Source organism: Caloenas nicobarica, chromosome 2 (assembly GCF_036013445.1).
Source record: "Caloenas nicobarica isolate bCalNic1 chromosome 2, bCalNic1.hap1, whole genome shotgun sequence".
In the NCBI taxonomy this organism is placed as follows: Eukaryota; Metazoa; Chordata; class Aves; order Columbiformes; family Columbidae; genus Caloenas; species Caloenas nicobarica.
In genome coordinates, this window is record NC_088246.1 from 115,831,706 (window position 1) to 115,856,129 (window position 24,424).

General features: G+C 36.5%; 1 protein-coding gene across 1 annotated transcript in view; it reads left to right on the forward strand.

Annotated features, from left to right (window-relative positions):
- Positions 1-19,645, forward strand: part of RBBP8 (RB binding protein 8, endonuclease) — a 38,216-nt gene extending 18,571 nt beyond the window's left edge. The window contains exons 7-19 of the mRNA XM_065628072.1: positions 1,374-1,543; positions 2,975-3,076; positions 4,142-4,239; positions 4,861-4,988; positions 5,923-6,805; positions 6,892-7,018; positions 8,136-8,233; positions 9,056-9,170; positions 10,075-10,242; positions 10,853-10,922; positions 11,904-12,000; positions 16,556-16,697; positions 19,390-19,645. Of these exons, the coding sequence (XP_065484144.1) occupies positions 1,374-1,543; positions 2,975-3,076; positions 4,142-4,239; positions 4,861-4,988; positions 5,923-6,805; positions 6,892-7,018; positions 8,136-8,233; positions 9,056-9,170; positions 10,075-10,242; positions 10,853-10,922; positions 11,904-12,000; positions 16,556-16,697; positions 19,390-19,487 (2,296 nt within the window). The 3' untranslated portion in view covers positions 19,488-19,645. The remainder of the gene's footprint in view (positions 1-1,373; positions 1,544-2,974; positions 3,077-4,141; positions 4,240-4,860; positions 4,989-5,922; positions 6,806-6,891; positions 7,019-8,135; positions 8,234-9,055; positions 9,171-10,074; positions 10,243-10,852; positions 10,923-11,903; positions 12,001-16,555; positions 16,698-19,389) is intronic.
- Positions 19,646-24,424: the final 4,779 nt, after the last annotated feature.

The following is a 24,424-nucleotide window of genomic DNA, read 5'->3' on the forward strand; positions in this document are numbered from 1 at the left end:
AGAAAATGTGACGAGAATTCTAATAGCTAACTTCAGTTTGCAAAGTAACTGGATGAATGTACTGGCTAGCTGTTTATTTTGGTTTGTTGCTTAAGGTGATGTAAGTAGGTGATACAGTTTTCCAGTTACGGTGCTTTCTTTGTAAATGTGCTAGAAAAGAGGAATTACAGAATCGTACAATAGGATTCATCCAGACTTCAGAGCATCAGTGCATCATTGTTTGTCATTAAGCGTTCAAAGCTAGTCATGGTAAAAAGCCTAGCTGCAAAAAAGCTTTTTGTCTCAAGCCGGGCAGCTTTCTACAGTTTCCGATTAACTTATTTTGTATAAGATCTTGTGGTTCATTTCAACGCAAGGAAAAATATATCCAGATTTCGTCTTCTTCCCTTGCATCAAAGCCTTACATCCTTCTGTTTATAGTCAGGAAATTATTTTTTGGCCCATGTTTTCTCTTGAGAGTCATAAGGAAAAGTGCTACTGCAGAAAGATGACCAAGCAGGATGAGTTAGATTTCCTTGTGTTTTTCTTTTACTGCATCCTCTGTTTCTTGCTACCAGCACCATATGACAGGTAGCAATGCCCTTTTTAAGTACTAAACAAACTCTATTTAAGTTAAAGGAACAGAAATTAATGCTTTGTTGTTGTTGTTGTTACTTCCTTGCTGTGTCTAGATAGAGTTTTTGAAGAGAAAAGACATAGTTATTTGTTATACTAATTTTTATATAATGGCTCTGCAACATGCTGTTAGAGCTGGTAGTGTGAGAGAAAAGAAGCTTCATAACTCGTGTTTTACATTACTTGTTTTACATGGTTTTCATTGCTTTTTATGCTCCTCTCTGAAGACCTTTGTGGGGTTAATAAGAGGTATTATACAATGGTCTGGAGAGGGATTGTTTTTAATATAGTGCAGTTCATTACCATTTAAAATTGTCCAAAAGCTTTTGTTTTGTATTTATGATAGTTAGGATTCTTGGGGTATGCATGGCCTTCCAAACAGGGAGGGAGACACTAGTCCATCCATTTCAGCTTTCTTTCGTTCAAGTAGCACATGCTTCAGAGGACAAGCTAGAAACTGTATAGTCCCTGGTTTCTTCCAGGGAGAAAGTCTTCCATAGTGCAGTAGCTAAACGTTGATGTGAAGAACCAGGGTTGCATGCTGGTTTTAGGCTTGATTGAGTAATTGTGAATTTGTTGCTAGCTGTGTCTAAAACTGGGTTCTAGTATTACTTTTTTTACACTGTGGTATTATTAAGATGGCTGTATTTTCTAAATTGTTGCTTTCTTGAACCATATGATTTGTCCTGCTAAATGAAATAAAAGCTCTTCATCTTGCTGACTTGAGGTTTTATTTGACCACGTAATTTGGTCTTCAGGGAGCAAAAGCAACAAGCAGTGGAATTAAAAGAAGGAGTCATTCCAGATTCTCCAGTTATGACTTCTTCATTTTCTGTGGTTAATCGTATGAGAAGAAAAAAAGAGAACAAGCATATCCGATACACAGAACATACACACTCAGATTTGGAACTTGTGGAAAGCAACAGTGGTAAGAGTATTGTATTTTTTTAATTAATTTGAAAAAATATTTTTGAATGCTAAAGAAAAAGATAATGTATAAATTTGATTGCAAAGAGTGGAAAAAAACGTTGTGGGTGGGGTTTTTTTTTGTTTGGCTCATTTCCATTTATGCCATAATACATGAGTTGGGGAAACATGTCTTTAGCAGTAACTCTTATATCAGCTCAAAGCTTATCTCAGCCTCCTGCTTTTCTTCATCCACATACACATGACAATATAACAGTTTTCCAACCCATATCTGTGCTGTAACTCCAAACTTACTAAAAAATAAAATCTGTTAGGGTTTGACTTGTGCCTACAGCTATGTCACCACCTAGTGGACAGTGAAATAAATGTTTTGCCCCATTCAGCAATTCTGCAATTAAAGTAATATTACTGAAACTGATAAATTTCTAATTCTAGCAGCTACATGATCCTTCTTTTTCCAGTACTGATACACTGTTAGCATTTGTTTTGTGTCTAAGTCCAGAAGTATTGTGCACACTTGATTTCCAAACTTCATTCTGTAATGTCATAGAAATAGTTCTAATGTATTTTAACTATAACAAATATTTTTGTGAAACAAGGGACTTTGGGCTTGTACTTTAGTCATACACAGGAAATATGATAAACTGTTGAGGTGCTCTTAATATGTTAATTTATCTTGTCGAATAAAAAAGGTATTTTAAATACTATATGATTACATCTAAATAAGTCTTGACTAAAAGCTTCTTTCCAAGAAGGAAAATAGCACAACTGTGGGGTGAAGAGACTGGGATGGTTATTCAAGCCCTTTATTTTGTATATGTAATTTTAATGCTGTGAATAGCTTCTCCTTTCTAAACATACCTACTTCTCTCCATTTTTTTGTATATAAAAAATGAGCTACTAAATTAAACCAAAGTTAAATATGTGAGAAATGGTGTAAATACCTATCATGGTTAATGGCTATGAAAAGCTGTTGGTGTCCAGATAGAAAGGACTACATGGCACAAAATCAGCCATGATTCAAGTCTCAGGGTTTTTACCTTTCATTACCTTAGCTGATGCAGCAAGTTATTCCATTTAATGGTTTACTCCGTAATAGTTTTGTTGCCATATTAACAGTTGAAATATAGATTGAATACATACTTTATATGTGGTCAGTATTGAAAGCGATGTAATTACACGTCACTGTTTAATGGATGACTGGCTGGGCTTGTGTTTATGAGATAGAGGATCAATACGAAATATTTGTGACTAATTTGTCATAGTGATATCTCAGAATAAAAATAATCAGATGTGCTTAGATGACTGGATCTACTGACATATCAAAATTCACATTCAAGTGCTTTTAAAATCGTGGTCTGTATCTACACAAAATTATCGTAACAGGATATGTAATTTCACTGTTTGAGAATGTTTCTACATCTTCTCCTAGAGTTTGGAAAAATTCCACTGTATTCCACACAAGTGAACAGTCACCACGGAGAAGAGATACTAGTGGCAGACACGTGTGATCCACAACTGTCCCCTGTACCAAGTAAGTGTATTAATTGATTTAGTTCTAATTCCATTCAAAATAAGGCAAAAATATTGTAAAATGGAGGGTTTCTCAACAGGTGAGGGTTCATCTCTACACGAAGGTGCCAGAAAGAGAATATTATGTTTAATCAGAGAATTGCTGCTGAAATGCCTGTCTGGTGATGCCTGTCTGTATGCCACTCAATCATGTGTCATAGCATCAGGGCTTAGAGTCAAGAAATAAAAGGAAGCTCAATGCAGCACTTTTGCAGATGTCTTAGGTGACTTATCCAAGTGTCTTACATCTGATTTTCCAGCTGTATGGGAGATAAAGCATTTTGAGAATTACACTTACTGTCTGACATCAATATGTAACATTTAGAAAGGCATCTGTTAATTATTCCCTTTTTTTTTCAGTTGTGAATTGGTACAAGCCTTAAGTCCTTCTGCATAAACACTTCTTTGACAAGAACTTTCTGTGTCTGATTTTTTTTCTGTTAAGTATCTAACTATAAATGGCTGAGAATTGGCATTTTGAAATTATTTGTGCATGTCAGCATTGTGTTGGTTGTAGTTCTTGTACTTTCCCATCACATTACTTTGCCCCAGTTTAATAAACTGAGTAATGTTAAACCACTGAAAGAAGGGAAACTCATCTATTTGCTTTTCTAGTAAAGATATAAGAAAGATAATTATAAGTGTAATCTAGGAAATATGCATCTTACTATAAATATACTTTTCCACTGTTCTACACACTTTTCTCAGACTTTTCATGCCCTGGACTGGGAGTTTGAAAAGCAACTTTTACATTGGCTTGTCTTTGTATTTTAGTTCTGGGGAGCTGTTTCAAATTGGAAGACTATTTCTCTATAATGAGACAGCAGTTTGCTCTTATCAGAAATTACTCTTTTGCCCTCCTTCTCCATTTACCACTTCCAGATAAGACTTTTATCTGACACAGGTCAAACTATTTATGATTTTAATTCGTGGTCTTTTTAGTTCTGTGCTTGTAACATCTGTGTGAGTCAAGTAAGATATTATAATATGTATGTAACTCACCGTGAACTTTTTTCTACTCGTATAGATAAACCAAGGATGGGAGGCTATCCTGTGCCAAAGCCATCTTTTAACTTGGCTGCAGTCGTGGCAGAAACAATTGGACTTGCTGTTCAAGAGGAATCTGTAAGTAGTATTCCCAGATTTCTTACATAGGCAGTTTGTCAGTATATTTCTCTTTTGCATTAAAATTCTGCAAAAGTATTCCAAGTTGCAGTAACCTCTCTTTGGCTTGCTTTTGCTTACTCGTTACAGAACTACTCTAGCAAGAAGAGAGATAACTGTGCCGACCTGTCTGGGGGTTGGGGAGGAGGGTAGGGGAACAGTTCCTGCTTGTGTGTACAACTTTCAGGTTTGACTGAGGCATTGGACTAAATGCTTGGGTCTGCCAAACTCCCGTTGCGCAGTAATCATGTCTAAGACACTAAAACATATTGTTTGGTGACTCAGGTGAGATTGTTTGACACTTTTGCTTGGTAACTACAGTGAAAGTGACAGTATGCGGACTATTTGAGTGTGTGTGTGTGCATTTGAATTATGATTTTTTTTTTCATTTCCATAAGATTTCTTTAAAGCTGTTGATCAAAATTTTATCTCCTTTTTTTAACTTCTATTGGTTTTCAGTTTTACATATGTCAATTTAAATGGGTCTTCAGAATATTTATGTGCAAACCTAGCATATTTCTAATTTTTAATTCTAATAGCTTCTCACACTTCCTTTCTTCATTTTTCTTCACCACTCACAAGGAGTCCCAGAGTGTACTAAGTCCTCCCCGAACTAACACTGTTATGAGCCAGGCCCCAGAGAGCACGCAGTCTGAAGACTCAAGAAAACATCCAGCTTCTGAATCAAGAAATGATGACAACAATTTAGGGTGTGTTTCCACTTGGTTATAATAATATTGTTTTAAACAGGCTTATATGAAGTTCTAGTTTTAGTAGAATTTTAAACCTTACAGCAGCTTGTTTTAAAGGTACAGACATGGAAATAAATATTTTCATATTATATGGGCTTCTTGCAAGTAAATACAACATTAGAAGCAAAGGAACTGATAAAACGCAAAACTGTGGACTTTGACTTCATTCTCGAACTTTTGATTTGGGCTTTTTGTGTACTTAGTCCCTCCCTCACTGACTCTTGTTATTGCAAGGTGTCTTCTGAGGCCCCTAAACCTGGGGGTAAGGAGGCCTGGAGCTGGGGTAGAGAAATGGTTGTACAACTTTTCTGCCAACTAGATGTCCTAGTGGTTGACTGTTGCCATTCCCACTCTCCTCAGGATGATGTGGTCTTAACTGAATTTTTTTAGCCCCTATTTGTTCGCTTAAATGTATGTTTTATTGATGACAAGTAAAAAGCAGAGTACCTGAAAGAAGCTTGCACATTTTTCCTTCACTTGCAGAAGTTATTGTGATTATAAGATCTATGCAAGAACCTAGATTGCTATCACAGCCGTTCTCGCTTTCTTCCATTTTACTGCATTGAAAGGTAGGGAGTCCTTTGGTAGGAGAGATGCCTAGAAAAGCTTCATTTTGTCCTTGGTTCTCAGTGGAATGTGGGGCAGAGTTTCACACCATACTAAAATGAAGAATAAAGTCTGTTTTGTGTGCCTTTTACAGCTCTAAATGCAACAGTACTTACTCCTAGAAAAAAAAAATTCCCTTTTATTTTTCCTTCTGCTTTGAGTTAATACTAGCAGCTCTAACTGTTTTAAAGCAGATCACTCATAGGAAACTTGTAATTTTTCTATATCCCTTTCTCTCCTCCCAGCCCACTGTGTACACCAGAAAAATCCCTCTCATTGTGTTTAGTCTTTCAGATCCGTCTCAGAACACTCCACCACATGTTGACTGGGATTCTCAGGTAGCTTCTCCTGTTTTTGGAGCTTCTAGCAGTGTGAAGAACAACTCAAGTACAAGTCATGCCCCTTGTATTTTAGATTCAGGATTGAAGCCTAATCTCAAAACCAACCTCTTCAACAATCCTTCCAGTTCCAGACCACATAAAAGTAGATCAAAATCTGAAGATGTTGCTTTTGTTGCACCACTGAATCTTGGAACTGAAATCAACTCAGTTATCAGCCAGGCCTCTATCAATAGGCAAATGGTTGTGAAAAAGAATAATGAGCCTGTAACCTGTGTTGGAAACACTTGTGCAGCTAAAAATGAGGCGATCAAGAGTGATTTCCTTCTCGTACACCAGCGGCAGTTAGAAAGCCGGTGTGCTAAGAGAAAGAAAGCTGAAGATGAACATGCAATTCGCTGTGAAAAGACATCCTTCAACAAAGAGAACTCTATGCCCTTTCAATCAGACCTTCCACATATGAATGGGGAACACACAGTTGATAAGCCCTTGGATCTCTCTGATCGCTTCTCCGGAGTTCGTTGTCAAGAGAAAAAACAAGCAAATGAGGAGACCTGTAAAAACAGACTGAAACAGGTGACTCTGCATGACATTTTTTCACAGCTAGGGAAACCCATTCCTGAAGGTTCATCATCTATTCAAAATGCCAACAATGAGAGCTGTTTGTTTGGCAGAGATTTACAAGAGGAATCCTATGTACAAGTGGCAATCCTGGGAAAACCATTCCCAGATAAGAAAATGCAGATCCAAATGAAAGAAGAAGTTCCTCCCTTCAAAATTGCACCGCTATCAAGTTCTGCAGAGACAGAGCAACTTTTTGATGATGTGAAGGTATGCTTTTCTGTCATTTTTGTCCTTCTCCTTTGAAATATTATATTTAAGTTTTAGGAAATAGTAAAATTGCAATATGTTGTTAGGTTGCCAGTGGCCATGTACCAAATAGAAAGAAAACAAGGACAGGACATGGAGAGTCTGAACCTGCATCTGTACTTCAACCAAACCCTTGTAGACTATCAAAAAATAAAGTACTGCAAAATAAGCAAGGTAATTTGATGAAAATGTTCCTTTTATTGTCCCTTGCCCCCCCAGCCTGTGCTATGGTTGAACAGAGTTTTTCATATTATCTTCTTTCCCACTTCAATCTTTTCTGCTTCTAACTTAGTCTTATCTTGAGAAGACTTGAACAGAATCACCTCCACATTTTAAATCTGCATCTTCCTGTCATTCTTTTGCCACTATATAACAAATATATCATTGGCATTCAGCTGTAAACTCGACAGGCTAGAAATCTTGTTCTTTCTTGTTTATTTAGCATTCTTGTTTACTGCAGCATGTGAATAACAGATACTGAAATAACATCTCAGAAAGTTTAAACTGTCTATATCAAATATCTGAAAACTGTACTTACGTGTAGAGATAAGCCATTTTGTTAATATTTTTCATGATTCCTGATGATCCTCAAAGAATTTCGTACCTTTAGTGATAATGAGCAGATGCTGCCAAATAGTCTTCCTGGAAGTTGTATCTTCTTTCTTGCTAAGTGATCCCAGTCTCAAAACTTATTTTTTGAATTGAGGTTGCAGAATCACTGCTTCTGTACTCCTTAGTTGAGCTGTTACACTGCATACTTTATTTAGAAATACTTGCATTATGAATTTTTTAAAAAAAGTGTCAGCAGTTGGTATGGCCATGTAGCTTAGAATCTAAACCACTAATTCACAGGTAAATCAAGAGCCACCTCTGGAACAATGACCAGACACACTTTTGTACTCTTCTGTATTCTAAGAACTAACTTTTGTATTCTTATCGTTCTAATGTCTTACATCCAGTATTAATACTACTTGATTTACACAGTACAGAGATTTTACCTGCAAGAGTGTTTTATGTCTATTCTAGTCTATGTATTAAGTACCTCATACAAACACAAAGGCGTGGTGTGCTCCCTGAATATGACAAAAAACTTAAAGTTCTGTTTCTAACTCTTCTGACAAAATATGATTTACACCAAATGAGCATGTTTGTTGTTTGAGAAAAAACAATCCCTAAGCCCAAAGAAGAACTGATAAAAGGAAAGCTAACTTTTTATTTAGACGCTATAGGATGTTGTTGGCAGAATTGGATTCTGATTATTTGTCTTTTTTGTCATGTTCTTGGCATCCAGACCTGAAAGATAAACCTTTAGAAAACCTCCAGTGGAGCATAGACCCAGGAGCTGACCTTTCACAGTACAAAATGGACATTACTGTGATTGATACAAAGGTAAGCTCATGTAACAAGTTGAAATGTTCTATGATATTGAAAAAAGCCTAGAAAAGCAACTTTATGAACTTTATTCTGGGAAGACCAAAACCACTTTCTAGCAAATCTAAATTCAGCTCATTTTGCATCTGTTTGCACTTCAGATATGTTTGTTTATGCATAGTACACTAGAGCTATCCTAAAAAATTCCTACTGTCTAGGCGTATTTGATAAACTTATCCAGGTGGCTACTCAGTATGAAACTGATGCATTTGGGGGGTGGTTTGAGGTTTCTTTTAAGACCAAAAAAAAAAAAGAAAAAAAAAAAAAAAGAAAAAATCTAAATCACATAATTTTTCCTGTGAAAATGTTCATGGTGGTATCTCTTTATGTTAAGTAATAGCAAATATGCAGAAAGTGACTATTATCTTCCTTTGAGTTGGGTGCAGGTTGGTTATTAGGATCTCAGAATTTTCCTGAAGTCTATTTGCTTTGTCTTACTCAAAGGCTGTCTTAAAATGTATTAATTTCACTGGTTTTTAATTTCTGTATGTTTCATTATTTTTTTATCTTTGTAGAATTTAACATGAAAACTTTTAAGGCATTTCTTGCCTATGAGGTAAAGTAATCTACCAGATAATGTTTCACATTTGACTTTCAAAACATGTTGTTCTCTTACCTAGATTTTACGTCTTTATCGTGCAGGTATTGCTGTGGAAAAACATCACAGAAAGTGTCCAAAAAGATGCCAGTAACTGTTATGAAAGCATTTCAGATCTACAACAACACCAACCACACAAGTTTCTTCTGAGTGCAATTGTCATGTTTGCTTTTTTTATTTAGGGTGGTTCTCAGTCAAAAGTCGGAGGGGAAGCTGTTGATATGGATTATACATATGTTAGTGAAAGTGTGCTGTTGAAAATGAAGAATCAAGAGCAAAACCAGGAAAGCAGTCCAAGTAAGACTTTTTTTTTCTTTGGTTTCCTTTTTTTTGGAGGAAGGAAGAGTAAAGGGCATTTTTTCTCCTGTATGAGTAGATAGTAGAAAATGTCTTGCAGTAAAACAGCACTGATATATTTTTGCAGGTTACAAAGATCAGTCTGTTTCCTAGTAGAATCAGTACTTGTTTGGGTTTGGTTTTTTGGTTGTTTGGTTTTGGTTTTTTAATTTATTCGATAGGATTTGTGCTGAGATAGAGCCAGTTACTATGCTTTTACAGTGCTTAAATACTTAACCATATAACAGTTCTGATCTCACCTGCAACAAACACTCTTACAACAAACAGCTTTGCAAGTTTGCTGTTTGTCATATTAGACTTTCTATGGGAAGACTAATTTTTAATGGCATATAACTAGGACTAGTATATTTAAAATAAATCCAAGTGTGTTTATTTCACATTTAATTTATGGTATGTGGAATGTGAATGGCAGGTGAATCATGGCTGCAGGGCAGTGACTTTTAATGGTGTGGTTTGTTTTTTTAAGCTGTTGCAACCTGATCACATTTCCTTAGTCTATCTCCTACCCACAGAAAGTATTTCCTTCTGCTTGGATAACTCCATAATTACAAGAATAAAAATTTCATGTATCCAGTGTTAAGGTTAAAGCTATACCAAAGTGATTTTGCAATTAATTGACTTTTAGAAGTTGAATCAAGCTGTCTTTATGAAAAATAAATGAGCGTTGTCCACATTTAAAAGATTGTCAGAGAAGCTGCAGAAAGAATAAATGTGTTGCTGATGTTGAGCTAAGCAATACTGGAGCGGGAAACAAGTGTTAGTTCTTTTGATACAGATTAATATGTTTTATTGACTTAAATTGTTGAGAGACTGATTTAGATGTTCATTATGCTTTTTATAATAGGAGAAGAAAAAAAAATGAATGATACCTTAATAGATATGTTTGATCGAACAAGCTATGAAGAATATGAATCCTGCCTACAAGAAGATAGTCCTGCACATGATGAAAAAGAAACTCTTCATGATGAAGAGCAGGATAAAGGAATAACAGCAGCAAGCAAGAAACTAAGGAGTGGGATATAATTTGTTTTGTCTTTATTAGCCTGGTTAAACAACGAAAGTTTATTTGAAATCAGGCTCTGTTCTCTAGGAACAAATATGACAAATAAACCATGAGTTCATTTTTCATAAATTCATGGGAAAATTTATTCATCGTGAGGACATAATATAAACCACTATGAAAATTATTTTGGGAGTTCATTTATGTAGCCACCACAGAAATATGGGTGGTATCATGGAAGATGGCATAGGAGCTGTACAGTAAAGTGACTGTTACAGGAAACACCAGCTTTTGGCTGCAGATTATTTGCTTCTTCCTATCCTAGGTTCTATCAAATATTTTACAGCATTTTGTATTTTAAGGACCTTTCCTTTGCTATTCTGCTTACCTTTTTTAATATATCTCGCTGCTGTTTTCCTTCTACTCCAGTAGTGCTTTTTGATCACTGGTTCAATCAATTCTATATTACTTTTAGTATCTGTTTCAATCTGTTTTCTCAGGCTGAATGTACATGGCATTTTTGTATTTCTTAATAGCTGAGCAATAATTATACAGACGTTTCTCCAGGCAGTCTGTTAACCTTTATGATATGTATTTTTTTGTTTTGCATGTATATTTACAGAACATGAGGATAAACAAGATAAAGCCAAGCAGAAAGCTTTTGTGGAGCCCTATTTCAAAAGTGATGAAAGGTAATTAGTTCTACATAGGCATTTTAAGGCTCTTCATATCCCATAGCGAACTTGTTCTTCCATTAAATAAGTGTGTTTGTGCATAACATACTAACAGCTGAAGATGCACAGGTAAAGATCTAGTGAATTAGATAAAAGCCGTAGATAAAAGCTGGGCTAACGGGAAAAAAAGAAACATATTGAGATGCCTTTCTATCGGATTTGCTGAAGAGAAGGGATTGCTTCTTCTGCTTTTTATAATTTTATTGAATGCAATATTTTATAACCCATGTTGTTTCTGGTAGGCATGTGGTCATGCATGAGTTTATGAGCAAAGAGCCTATGGGTTGCTTGTACAAATAAAAACCTTCTCTGGCATTTTTGCCCCTTCCTCTAGGCAATAAATGAGTAATGTTTAACAAATGTACCTCTTAGTGCTTCCTCTGTTGCTTTTCTGTATAATCATCGTTGGTAGTCTGAATCTTCATTTCATAATGATACTAAGCCCTTCAGTTAAATAGTTGTTATCTTGGGGTTTTTTTACCTCAGCATATGTTATCATTGTAGATGAAAACTTGTTGAGTGTTTTGTGAGCAGGTAAGTTGAAAATAATCTATTCATTCTGTTCTTGAACCCCAACATACATTCCTCTTGCAGAAATCAGTGCAAACACAACTGTGTCTTGGACAAAATAAATATTCTACAGAAGATCTATATTTGAGTAATTTTGATCTAGTAATTGCTTTCGTACTATGAAAGCCATAATAAGGAGACACATCTCTGGTTATGTAAAAGATCATATTACATTTGAAAAAACTGGAACTGTTGTAGTTACAAAAATAGCCCAGCTATGAAATGTAGTATGACTGGGTTTTGCAGGCATTTTCTGATATTTTTTTTCTTTTCTTGAGACTCTCCTTCATTATGTTATAAAAACCAAAAATTTCCAGACATGCAGGAGAAATAACTGTGCTATCATGTAAAAACATTTTTGTTTTTCAGAAAGAATACTGTGTTAGATTTTCCTCATATTGAGGTTATTCGAAAAAAAGAAGAAAGGAGAAAATTGCTTGGCCATACTTGTAAGGAATGTGAAATGGTAAGTAATGCTTTAAAATTTGGTCAGTCTTCCATTCTTCTAACTCTGCTAATATCTAAGTGCGAAAGTGCTATTGAAATCATGAATCTGGTTGTATCATCATCAGCACCTACAGTAGTAGAGAAGTAAATGTTTACCAAAGCTGTTTTTATCAGGTTTTGGGTTGGTTGGTTTGTTTTCAACTGCAGTAACTGCATATAACTTAGAAAGTCTTGTTTGGGTTTTTTTTTTTGTTTGGTTGGTTTTTTTTGGTCTATCTATATGGGGATGGAAATTTCTCACATTATGGTTCCAGTAAGATTTTTGTTAATAAAAAATACATTAGCTTGTCAAAAAATGGTTACAAATTTCTAAAATTAAGCTCAAAAGCTTAACTGAAATGTACAGCTACTGGAATAAGTAAGTTTCTTGTCCTGTTGTACCTATATATAGATATGTCTTGATTTGTGGTGTTGGTTTTGTTTGTTTGGGGTGTTTGTGTGAGGTTTTTGGTTTTGTTTTTTTTTTTCTTCTTGTTTTCTGGGATGCCTGCGCTTCCAGGTAATCACACCAGCATAGGTGCCAATGTGTATATGCACAAATGCATGCAAAAATGTTCACATCAGCATTTTTAAAAGTGTGAAATTTTAGGGTTTATGTCACACATTTTTTCCTCCCTTTCAAATTACTAAACTGCTTTCAGATACTTGGTATAGAGATAAAGTACTGAAGTAATTACATCTTTAATAAGGACATGTTTCATTTGGTCATTAGTAGACTTTCAGGCTGGAGTTAATTAGGCAATGATGTAATACATTATGACTTGCCAGAAGTGTGGATTGATGACTGAATAATGATGAATCCTCTGAAATCTTTTCACTTATTTTCCACACCTATATAGAACCAACATTTTTCATAGATTATCCTACTATTCACTGTATAGTTAAGTCACATTTACTTAGCTGAATAAATCTATTAGAGTATATTTTTGACAAAAACACATTCATGAAAAAAATAACTTCGGTAAAACTCATTAAATAGAAATAATTAGGTTTTACAGACAAATATGCCATTTTCAAAAATGTGTTTGATTTAAAGAGTTTGAAAGTAAACAAGATGTTTCAGGGGGTGGTAACTATGGTGTTTGGAAACATATACAGCTCCTATTTTACAATATTAGGTCTTTACATTAAGCTTTAGAAAAGTTTGGGTTGGGTGTGGGGTTTTGTTTGTTTGTTTTTTCATTTGTTGTTGTTGGGTTTTTTATGTACACCATTGAAGATAAGCATGTGTGGAATGCTTGGCTGTGTCATTGCACCATAATAAAACCATCTTTGAATGAAATGTCTGCAGAAAAGGGGAGTATTAAGGAAAGCATAAATGATGCTTTAAAAAAGTCTTGGCTTACTTATTAGTCACAGGTTTGAAAAGTCTCCAAAGTCTAAGGAAATCTATAGAGAGTGGGTAGAAACCAGTCAATTGTTTCTGGCCATATGCTGCGAGCAGTATGAGAGCGGGAAGAGTTACCTGACAATTTGAGGAGGTGTGAGAGATTGAACTTTTGCACGTGCCACAGCAAACTCATATCAAAGTCCTTATCTTTAAAGTTCTTATCTTAACATTTCATGGAAGCATCTAATTCACTTTACAGTGTAGAACGTTTGATAAGATGGCTTGTTTTGGTTTGTTATGACTGTGATGCAATTGGAGAAAGATCATACGTAGGAGTTACTGGTAGCTCGTAAAAGTAATGTTCATTAGTGCAGTTATTAAGACTGGCTTATATAAGTAGAAGAATCAGTCAGATGTTTTTATATATGTTTAGATTACAGAAATTACTCCGTAAGTAACTTTGTGCTAAACTAATGAGAAGAACATTTCGAGGATTTGTTCTCTTTTTGAGACTACAAATTGTAGAGTTCTGTAAACAATTCTTTTACAGTGAGGATACTGCAGGATGAGATTCTTGCGTATCTTTTTACACATTGAAAAGTGTAGCTTGAATGTTTTCTGAGGGTTGAAAATGGTGTGGATAGTGAGATCGATCTGGAAAACAACTGAGAGTTGTTTTTGCTATTTAGCAGACATATAGCACTCATTTTTGTAAATTTCAATAGATTTCTAAACGAGCCACAACAAAATTTTTAAAAAGTTACTTCCTAGTTCATTTTTAATACATACATAGCTTGATCATTGATTTGTCATTTGATTTTCTGTTCTGACAAAACTATACTGTATTTTTTCATTGTTTGGTCCATTATGTTCCACACCAATCTTAAACATTTTAATTAAAAAAATATGGGACACTGCAAATTTTTAGTAGGCTGATTTCTAAAATTCCAAGCTGTTTAAAGGACAAGCGTAAGGCACACTGCTAATTATCCTTAAATAAGATTTGTCTATTAATCTGTTTGGTTTACAAAGATACTGTAGAATTCTTATAATTAATTTTGTTGACTTAATGCTATCTAAATTCTTGACTTTTACCAGTGAAAATGGATGTGTACTAGATGATAATTACCCATTCCTCTTCTTTCATTAGTCTCTAGATTTTTAACTGAACATCACAGACATTTTTCCAGCTGGGTCTCTGAAGTCCAACTGCATAACAGTGACCCAACTCTATCTGGCTCAGTCTCTGAGCTACTGATACCCACTTAAGTTTCTGGTCCTGGTCACAGGCTTTTTTCCTGTTTAAGGGGATGTTGTATAAAACAGTAGCAAACATTTTCAAACTGTCTCCAAATTCAGTGACTGCAAGGGGTTCTGCTGTCAAGACTGTGGGAGTAACCTGGGCTTAGTGCACAATATATTTTGAAGAACCTTTTACTGAGGGTTCATAACCATTCCTGTATATTTTCTGTGGAACTGGCAGTTTATGCTGTGAACCAGGGCTTTGTAGGAGACAGACCAGTAATCTGAAATTTTGGGTACTACCTGCTAATAACCTCAATCTCTGTTCTTGACCAGGAGACCCACATGTTAGTAGATCAGATTCCTGAACTAGTAAGGGCTCCAAGAGCAGAATATGTTCTGGTGTCACACTTTGTAGAACAGGAAGAAACCTGAATTGATTAGGGGGAGGGGGAAGAAAATGTACCTCAGTTTCAGGCAGAGCTGCAGTCCCCACAAAATACAGAATGACAAGATGTAATAAGTCTGCTATTCCTAGTTGAGGCAGGTTTGTCACTGACATTTTCAGAGCTCTGATTACTCTTCTGTCTACGTAATCATCAGTATTTATATCTCGTGATTTTGGGGAGGAGGATTTTTATGCCTGTTTTATATTTTGCCTGCCATCTATTAGGAAAAATGAATTTACTAGTGTACTTTACTATTCCAAATAAGTAGGTTTTCTGAAATACTACCAGTAGATGGAGACAGGAGGTAATCTCTGTTGACAGAAGTATTCTGTTCCTTTCCTGTTTCAGACTCTAGATCACTTTCCAGCTGGCAGAATGAGGTTTTAAACTCAAGTTTGCCTTTTTGAATCATAACACTATCATTTCAGCACAATTGTTTTACCACTTTTATGAGGCCAGGTTTCTTTTGCGATCCATACTGTGCCTGTTGGCTAGTCACTTGAATCAAACAGTGCCTTCAGCCTTGAAAATATTTTGGTACTCTATGATATCTCAGTGCCAAATTGCTATTTTTAGGAGATGCTAACTAGAATCACAAACTAAAACAGTAGAAAACTTTACAAACCTCACTGTTTTTCCATGACGCTGCTCATGAGAATGCCCAGCAAAGAAGTTTGGAGAGTCTAGATGTCTTTCTCAGTGCAGCCCCCAACACAGCTGACAGGGATAAAGGAGTAGCTAGCCAATTTACTGCACAGTCTAGACCAGGAGTGTCAAACTCATTTTCACCGGGAGCCACATCAGCCTTGCGGTTGCCTTCAGAGGGCCGAATGTAATTTTAGGACAGTGTAAATGTAACTACTCCTAGGCTGATGTGGTCCCCGGTGACAATGAGTTTGACACCCTTGCTCTAGAGAATGCCCCACTAGCAGGTAGTTTCTGGTGTCCCACTGTTAGCTAGTTAAACCAGCTCTTTATGCACTCCTAATTTGGGAGTACTAAAGCAGGAAGCATTTTGACTTACATTTGCTGTTAATGCTGTAGATTTAGACACTGGCAATAATTTAGCAGTGTAGATTTTCTAGTTTCATGTTTCTATTTTATTTGTAGATGTGAGCTGAAACTTAGTTTATTAGAAAATTCCCATCTATTTTAACATCTGTGCTATGTAGCTTGGTAAGATCAGTCAGTAAAACAGATGACAGAAGTAATTATACATGTGCCTAAACCTTGTACCTGTGGTAAGTTAAAAGATATAGAGCTAACAAACTTGCCACTATAAGGTTATACTTAATCTGTAAATTTGGTAAACTTTTAGGATAGCAGCCAGATGTTTGTCACTTGGATAACAAATCTCTACTCATGGCTGTCTTCACCATTATTTTTAGATAAGTGTCAACAAACAGTGATTAACAATGATGTCATTGTGTAAAGCAGTTGCTCTATATGTATGCATTTCTTAACTTGGAATACTCTTCTTTCTTAACATTCAGTATTATGCAGACATTCCAGAAGAAGAGAGAGAAAAGAAACTAGCTTCCTGTTCAAGACACAGATTTCGCTACATTCCTCCAAATACACCTGAAAATTTCTGGGAGGTTGGATTTCCTTCTACCCAAACTTGTGTCGAAAGAGGTTTGTGCAAAAAAGGCTTACAAAGGACTTTTTAAAGCTGTTTGGTTTTTGGTTTTTTTTCCCTAAAATAGTCCCTTGAAATTACCTCTGTTTCATAAAGCAGCTTTCTCACCCAATCTTGTTGAACTTCATATTGGAAACCATTATTTTGAATAACTACTATATTTTTTAAGCAGCTCGTATGTTACTTAGAAGTATAAGGAAACTTCCTCAGAGCCTAGATAAAGAGAGGATAAAAAAATTGGAATGTTCATAGAACTTGAAACCCAACGTATCTTTGAACCAAAGCAAGAGCAGGGACATTTTCAGGGGTGAAGGCTGAGAGATTTTGCTTACTGAGGAGAGAAAAACAGGCGGCAGTGTTGACCTCCTTTATCTGTATCTTTAGAGCTCCATAATATCATATGATAATGGAAACATTGATGTGATTAGTTTTTAACACATATGCCTTGGATGTTAGTGACACTCAAAAGCTGGTTTTTGACTCCTATTTGCACAGAAGATTGTTCTTCCCTAAATAGTTTATCTAAATCTTGGAGCTTGGTCTAACAATGAGTTTTCACTAATGACTTTAAAACACAGTGAGTTTGTACTGTACTGTATGTACATTTCTTCAGAAGTGGTGAAACGGAGTTAAGAAGCCCTATATGAACTCTTTTTGAGTTACTTATGTCTTTATTAGTGTATATGTTATTAGTTGTGAAAGGTTAATCTTATTTTTATCTGTTCTCCTAACAGTTTCAGGCATAGGAAAATGTATCCAGAGATATATGTGTATTCTTACGTGATAGTGTTACAGTATCATCCTTAATCTTTCAGAATAGAGTGCCTTGATTTTTAGAGACTTACATACCTTTTGTAGAGCACATCGTACCACTTAATGAAGATGTACTGAGTTGAGTTTGTTTAAATTTCAAGTTGTATTTCCAAGGAATATGTGCATTTCAAACATGGTGTTCATAACTTTAAGCCTCCCCCCGCTGCTGTGGAGTTCAAATGTCAAATTTCTTCTTGAAGCCCTAATCAAGTCCCCACTACTTAAATATTTACTGCAAAAGGTTAAACCTAGTTACTGAACTTGCAGGCTGTTAAGCTTCCTCAGACGTAGGCTTGGGCCTAACTGCCTCAGGCTTGGTTGGCCTTCAGTCTTCAGGAAAATGGTTCGTGGTTTGTGGTGGTGGTGTTTTTTTGTTTATTTATGGTTTTTTGTTTGCTTGTTTTGGGGCTTTATGGTTTGTTTGGTTTCTCCTCCTATCTATTTGTCTGTGATATCACATAAGGGAAAGGGAATCCCTCGGTCCAGCTAGCCTACACCTCAGGAATGCTGCTGAATCAGTGCTTTCTTTGGGGGTAATCTCTTTCCTCTCTTGTGTATCCAGTTAGGGCTTGGCTGGGGCTAATCCATTCCTCCTTTACTGTGAGTAATGAGAGAGTTCTCATCACTTTAGAACTGCCTTTGGTTCTTGATCGTTATCTTTCAAGATGAACAAAACATAGTCCTTCCTCTTGCAACCTGGTCACTTTTTACCTGTTCCGACCGATGTGAAAGCTGACCTCAGCTAGGCATGTCCATTTATAACTTCAAGCAATTAAGACATCCTGTTCGTGAGATTGTCTGTTAGTAACCATTTGGAATCTGCTTGCAACGTTGTTAAAATTAGCTTCTTAGCTATCTGCTTATCTGCTTATCTTAGCTATCTGAGTTAAGATCTGTTCAGTTATTAATTGTCTTCAACAGCACGTCAGAGGCAGGCTTTACATCATCCCTCTCTTGTTAAAAAGCCATATTATATAAGAGCACAGCAAGAACACCAAAACACCAGAGGGAGTTCCCATGATCAGCCATTGCAGCTGTCACTCAGAAGTAGTGGGGTACAAAGGATGTATTTTCTACTTACTGGTATCTTGAACCAGTAGTGGGTTTTTAAATAACTGAGTTGCATAGAAAGCATTTTCCAGCTATGAAGTAGGAATCTACTCCTCTCACGTCAGCGGATGTTAGTGCTGATAAACAGTAAGGATTTGACAAAAGCCAGATGCTGTAACTGATTTGCATAAAATATCTGCTTACTCTCAGTGTTCGCTAAGTTAAACATATTATAGAAATTTTCTGTACGCTTTTCTATCAGAGAGCTTTCAAGGTCTATTTGATCTGTAGGTTCACGTTTGACTTTTTCCAGATGGGCAAGTCTTTAGTGAATAAGAATGCCCTCAAAACAAAGAGATGTACTATTTAGACCCACAAAGCACATGTGCCTTAAGTTTCATCTGTATGACTAGGAAATATATTTTTAAAAGTTATTTTTATTAGTCAACTGAATTTGCAGTACTTACATATTTTGTTACTCCTACGTTATGTAAAATCTGTAGAAAGGACAATGAAAAATGCAATTTGGTTTTGAATAGATGAACAATTCATAGTTTTCATTCTCTTCAGTATTATCTGTCTGTGTTGCATTACAATGCAGTCATTTACTAGAAAGCAGCTTAGTGTTTTCATTAATGCTACTGCATCCTGGGATCTCTCACCTCTTGTCAAGTGAGAACCAGGTGCTACCAAAAAAAAAAAAAAAAAAAAAAAAAAAAAAGAAAAAAAAATACAGGTTATTTCTTGAAGGTAAACAAAAAATGAAACTGAAGTTATACACATGTTTTTAGATTGTATTTCTTACCTCAGATTTGTTCTTTTAAGGATATATTAAAGAAGATCTTGCTCCCTGTCAACGTCCAAAAAGACGGCAGCCTTATGCCGTGATGTTTTCACCAAAAGGCAAAGAGCAGAAGACATAAAGGATGGGGAAGTAAGGCACACCAACTTGAAGAGTATCTTTCCTGTCTTTAGATATTTATAGTTAATATAAACTTGAACTAAAGAACTGTGTTTTCCCCAATGATAAATCATTTCATTAAATATGTAAATTTTATAAAATTAATTTGAAAATCTGATGCACCAGGAAACAAAACTATTTCATGTATGTTCGTTTTGTATTGTGTTAATACATTTTGTATTCATTTTTGCATCTCTCAGACAATGAGTCTCCCATTTCTTTTCTTTGAATTCAACAGCTAAAATTCCAGCAAATCCTGTCAGTGAGTAACTGCTTTGAAGTCACTGAAATCACGGTTGTTCTTGCAAGATCTAAATGCCTGTCAATGGGAACAGAAATGCAAATTTTGTAGGGTGCTTTTATTTTGCACTGGATTTTTTTATATAGCCTTTCTCTGTTGGCAATAAAGTTGTATCCACTTGTAATAAAGCTCTATTAAATATGAAAGGCATCTACTGTTAATAGTTTGGAGGTATAAAAACCATGTAGTCCAAGTGTCTGTCTTAAATGTTGGTGTTAAAGGTATAGCACCATGTTTTCCTCAATGTTTAAATTAGAATATCCAGTATTTATCTTTTTTATTTTTTAATTTGGATCTATTTGTACTCAGTTACTGTATCTCATCAATAAGGAGATAAGCATTGTTATTTCTAAATTTGGATTACAGTTATGCTCAGAGTTGTTCTAGATTATGACCGTTACTGTCACTAGATTATGAAGGATTCTCCAGAGGTATTTTTAAATTAATTTTTTGTAGCAGGGGATATAGTTAGTTTCATACTTGAGTTTGGAGAGTAAGAACATATGGTATCACAGAGGCAAAGTAATGCTTTTACATAGGTAGGCAAGCCAAAGATCACTATAAGATACTTCGGAATAAAATAGCATTCTAGAAGTAGACAAAATATTCAAGCAGTGTACAGTCAGAATTAGGCTCTACCAGTGAGATTTCTCTATAAAAAGAAATCATACAACGAGCAACTCTTTAAATGCCTTAAACCAAAATAAAACAATAGAAAGTACAGATACTTTGGGGTTTATACATATATTAAGAAACGCCTGCACTTTCTATTCTTATGTTTTATATATGTGTGTGTGTTTTAAAAAGGTATGTATTTTAAAACATTGTGGATAGGACCATTTAATTCCATGTGCAGTTACATAGGAGTGGCAGGAGGTTCTGCTGGGAGAGAGGTTATGGTGTATGCCCTAAAAGAAAACTAAAAAAGCTAGATGAAGTGTAACACTAAGTAACTCAAAATCCTCTTAGGCTGGAATCACAGGCCTTGCAGAAAAACAGAAGGTGTGTCGCCAAGGACTGTCCACACCCTACCTGCCTAGTTGATTAATTTGCCCTAGCATGTCATAGGGATATCCTAGGGAATGGCAAAGGCAGAAAGACAAATAACAATGCAAATCTTTAGTCATTCCCTTATATACTAACACATGCTGACAATAAATGTGGGCAGGTGGGCGAAGCTATTATAAACTGAAATGGCAGAAAAGGTCAGTGCAATGAGCATTGGCAAGTGGCCAGGACTGGAGCCTCCTCCCAGGCATCCAAAAGTGGGGGAAGAAACTGCCAACCACCACACTGTAGTGTGGAACTTCTCACTTAAAGCAGATTTGGTGGTCAAGGAGTACAAAGTGACAATTCTGCTAGTAGATTTTGAAAAAGACTCCAGGGAGGTCAGTGGAGCTGCAGTTTGAATTTTTATAGAGTATTGGAAACAGTCGGCTAATTGATCAGAGTATAACGAACAAGACTTTCACACCTAGGGATAGATATAATGTGAAAAGTCAATACTTCTCAAAGGCAAGTCATTCTAATGGTCTTCTAGACTCTTTGAAGGTGTCTAAACATGGTTCGTCTGACAGCTTGCAGTAGAATCAACTTGTCATGGTATAAAAGGAAAAGTTCTTTGGTAGATTATGCCTGTTTTAAAGGTATATCAAATTACCACAGCAGGAGGAAATTCCCGTGGATTTCTGCTAGTAGGACCCATTTCAGTCAGCCTGTTTGCAGAAAGTGGGGAGGGCAAAGTAGCAAGTAGAACTAGAATATAGTAAAGGGAAGAATTTGCAAAGCAGAAGTTAACATTCAATCTGAAAAGGAGACACAGAAGAAGGGGCATGATAGGCACCAATGAAGTCATGAAGTGTGGAAGTGGTAAATAGGATGAGTTTGTCACTAAGAGGCATCAGGCAGCAGATGTAGTTACAAGCAGAAAGGAGCAGCTTCCTACTTAACCCACTTGAACCTCAGATTATGCTGTGGAGCTCCTGCAAGATGTTATAGACACAGAAAGTCTGGGCAGGTTAACAAGAACATAAGGTGGGAAGAAATCATCAAGGGTGTGTTCAAGATACTGCCAATGTCTCAAGAGCATCTGAAGTCTGGCTTGCAGGAAGCTGGGAGAGTATCCTAGGGGAGATAATCACTCTGTAGGTGTCCCTTCATGTTCGTTCATGTTTGATACTGCCAAATTCTACAGTATATTTACTAGAGAATCTTACTACCTGAGATACAGTTTCCTCTTCAAAATGTGACACACCCCATCTTTCCGTGTGCATCTGCCAACCTAGGGATGGCTTAAGAGTTGTCACTAAATACATGACAAGTATCCTGTATCCACAGATCTATAGCTGCAAAGCTTGTTGATAATGTGCCATTTATTTAAACTCTGCCATTTGCTCCTAACTTCTACTTACTTCAAAGTTCAATAGTATTTCAACTGATACCTACAAATGACAATTTGCTGATATTTTTGGTAGGTAAGAGTGAACAATGTACAATTTAGTATTTCAGCAATACATACTTTTTTTTTAAAAAGCAGTGTCCGTGAGGAGAGTTCTGCTCCACTAGAGGACAGTAAGGAACTGCTTTTACATTTAAAACGATATAAGACTACCCTTTCCTCTTTAGTTACCCAATTTCTTAAGACTTCTCATTATATGAAATAAGGGAATACTTAGGGTAACTAATGCTAGGATTTGTGCATCTTTTTTAATGAATACGTCAACATATATTGCTACCACATCAGCTGTGACTGGGAGAATTTGACAACAACATGTTTGCATGGCAGCCTCATCTGACTTCTGTTTTATAATAATTTGTCATAGTAACAGGTCCTAAAGAGACAGTAATATCTACAAACCCATCCATTTGACCTCATCAGAAACAACCCTCGTTGGAGTGGACTGTGGTTTGTGAAAGTCAGCTTTTCTGAACTCTGATCCAAGGTAACTCTCAGGAATTCCAGCAGACCTTCTTCTGGAGTACTGGGGCATCATGACACCCCCGTATCCTTACTGATTCTTGGCATATATTCAAGTTTGTGATGTTAAGACATGGGCACGGCCCCAATGATGGTACAGCCTTCAAGTCAGTGGCCTAGTGTCATTCCCAAAAACATGAAGATAGCAAGTTGGTGGTTTTAGCACATCCAGAGCCTTAGCATAGAATCATTTTGGTAGGAAAAGACCCTCATCGAGTCCAACCATAACCTACCTCTATCACTAAACCACGTCCCTAAGAACCTCATCTATATGTCTTTTAAACACCTTCAAGGATGGTATCTCCACCACTTCCCTGGGCAGCCTGTTCCAATGCCTGACAACCCTTTCTGTGAATAAATTTTTCCTAATATCCAATCTGAACCTTCCCTTGTGCAACTTGAGGCCATTTCCTCTTGTCCTATCGCTTGCTACTTGGGAGAAGAGACCAACCCCCTCCATGCTACAACCTCCTTTCAGGCAGTTGTAGAGAGCGATAAGGTCTCCCCTCAGCCTCCTTTTCGCCAGGCTGAACAGCCCCAGTTCACTCAGCCGCTCCTCATCAGACTTGTGCTCCAGGCCCCTCACCAGCTTTGTCACCCTTTTCTGCACTCTCCAGCACCTCAATGTCTTTCCTGTAGTGAGCGGCCCAAAACTGAACACAGGATTCAAGGTGGGGCCTCAGTCTGCAAACAGATCTCAGCCTGAAAAGCAAACCTTTAGTCATAAACTGTTTCTTGGGCTGCTAGGAGCACAGAAATCAGGCAGATTGTTGTTAAAATGTCCACAGGTAAGTTGCGGTTCCTGCGTGGCCTGCAAGGCCGATTTGGTCATTAGTTGTGCTTTTGAACTTCGCCTTTCTCACACCAAAAGGATGGATGGCTTGTCCCTAATGAAGCAAGAGGAAGACAATATCTGTCTGCTGATTAATGGAAACTCCCGTCAAAAAAAAAAAAAAAAACAAAAAAGGAGAACAAAATCATAGGCAGGGGAAGAGCAGAGAAAGGAGAGGAAGAGAGTGGTGAGGTGCTAGTTGTTGATACATTGTGGGGTATCAGTGGACTCTTCTTTTTAGCCATAATCAACACTAAAATCAGCCTGGCCTTGTTGACCCCAAGCCTCAAAGAAAGAGCTTTACTATATTTAAATTAATTAGTTGTGGAAAATTTGGAAAAAAGGCTAATGATACCTTCTGTTGCATGTGTTAGTGCAGAAATATTGCTCAGTCTGAACAGATTCACTCTTTGCTTTGCTCCTGAACAGAGGAAGCATAAAATTTCCAGGAGCATTCTCTGTGTACAAGTATGAACAACTAACTACCAAGGGAAAGAGTGAGACAGTGCAGAAGTAAGCCCAAAGTTTGACTCAATGGAAGATGGACCAAGCTTGCTTCATGCACACATGGAACAGTTTAATTGGATAAAAACTGAAATGCAAAGCATTTTTCTCAGAATTTCTCTTGTTGCCTTAGTCTGTGTTTTGCATGCAGCCTTGGAGGACAATTTGTGTTCCTGTATGTCAGCACATGGAAATATGATGTGCTGTAAATGATATAAACAGTGTTGTCTTATGTGGATTACTTTACAGGTTACAAAGTAATGGGTCAGCACAGGTTGGGTTGCT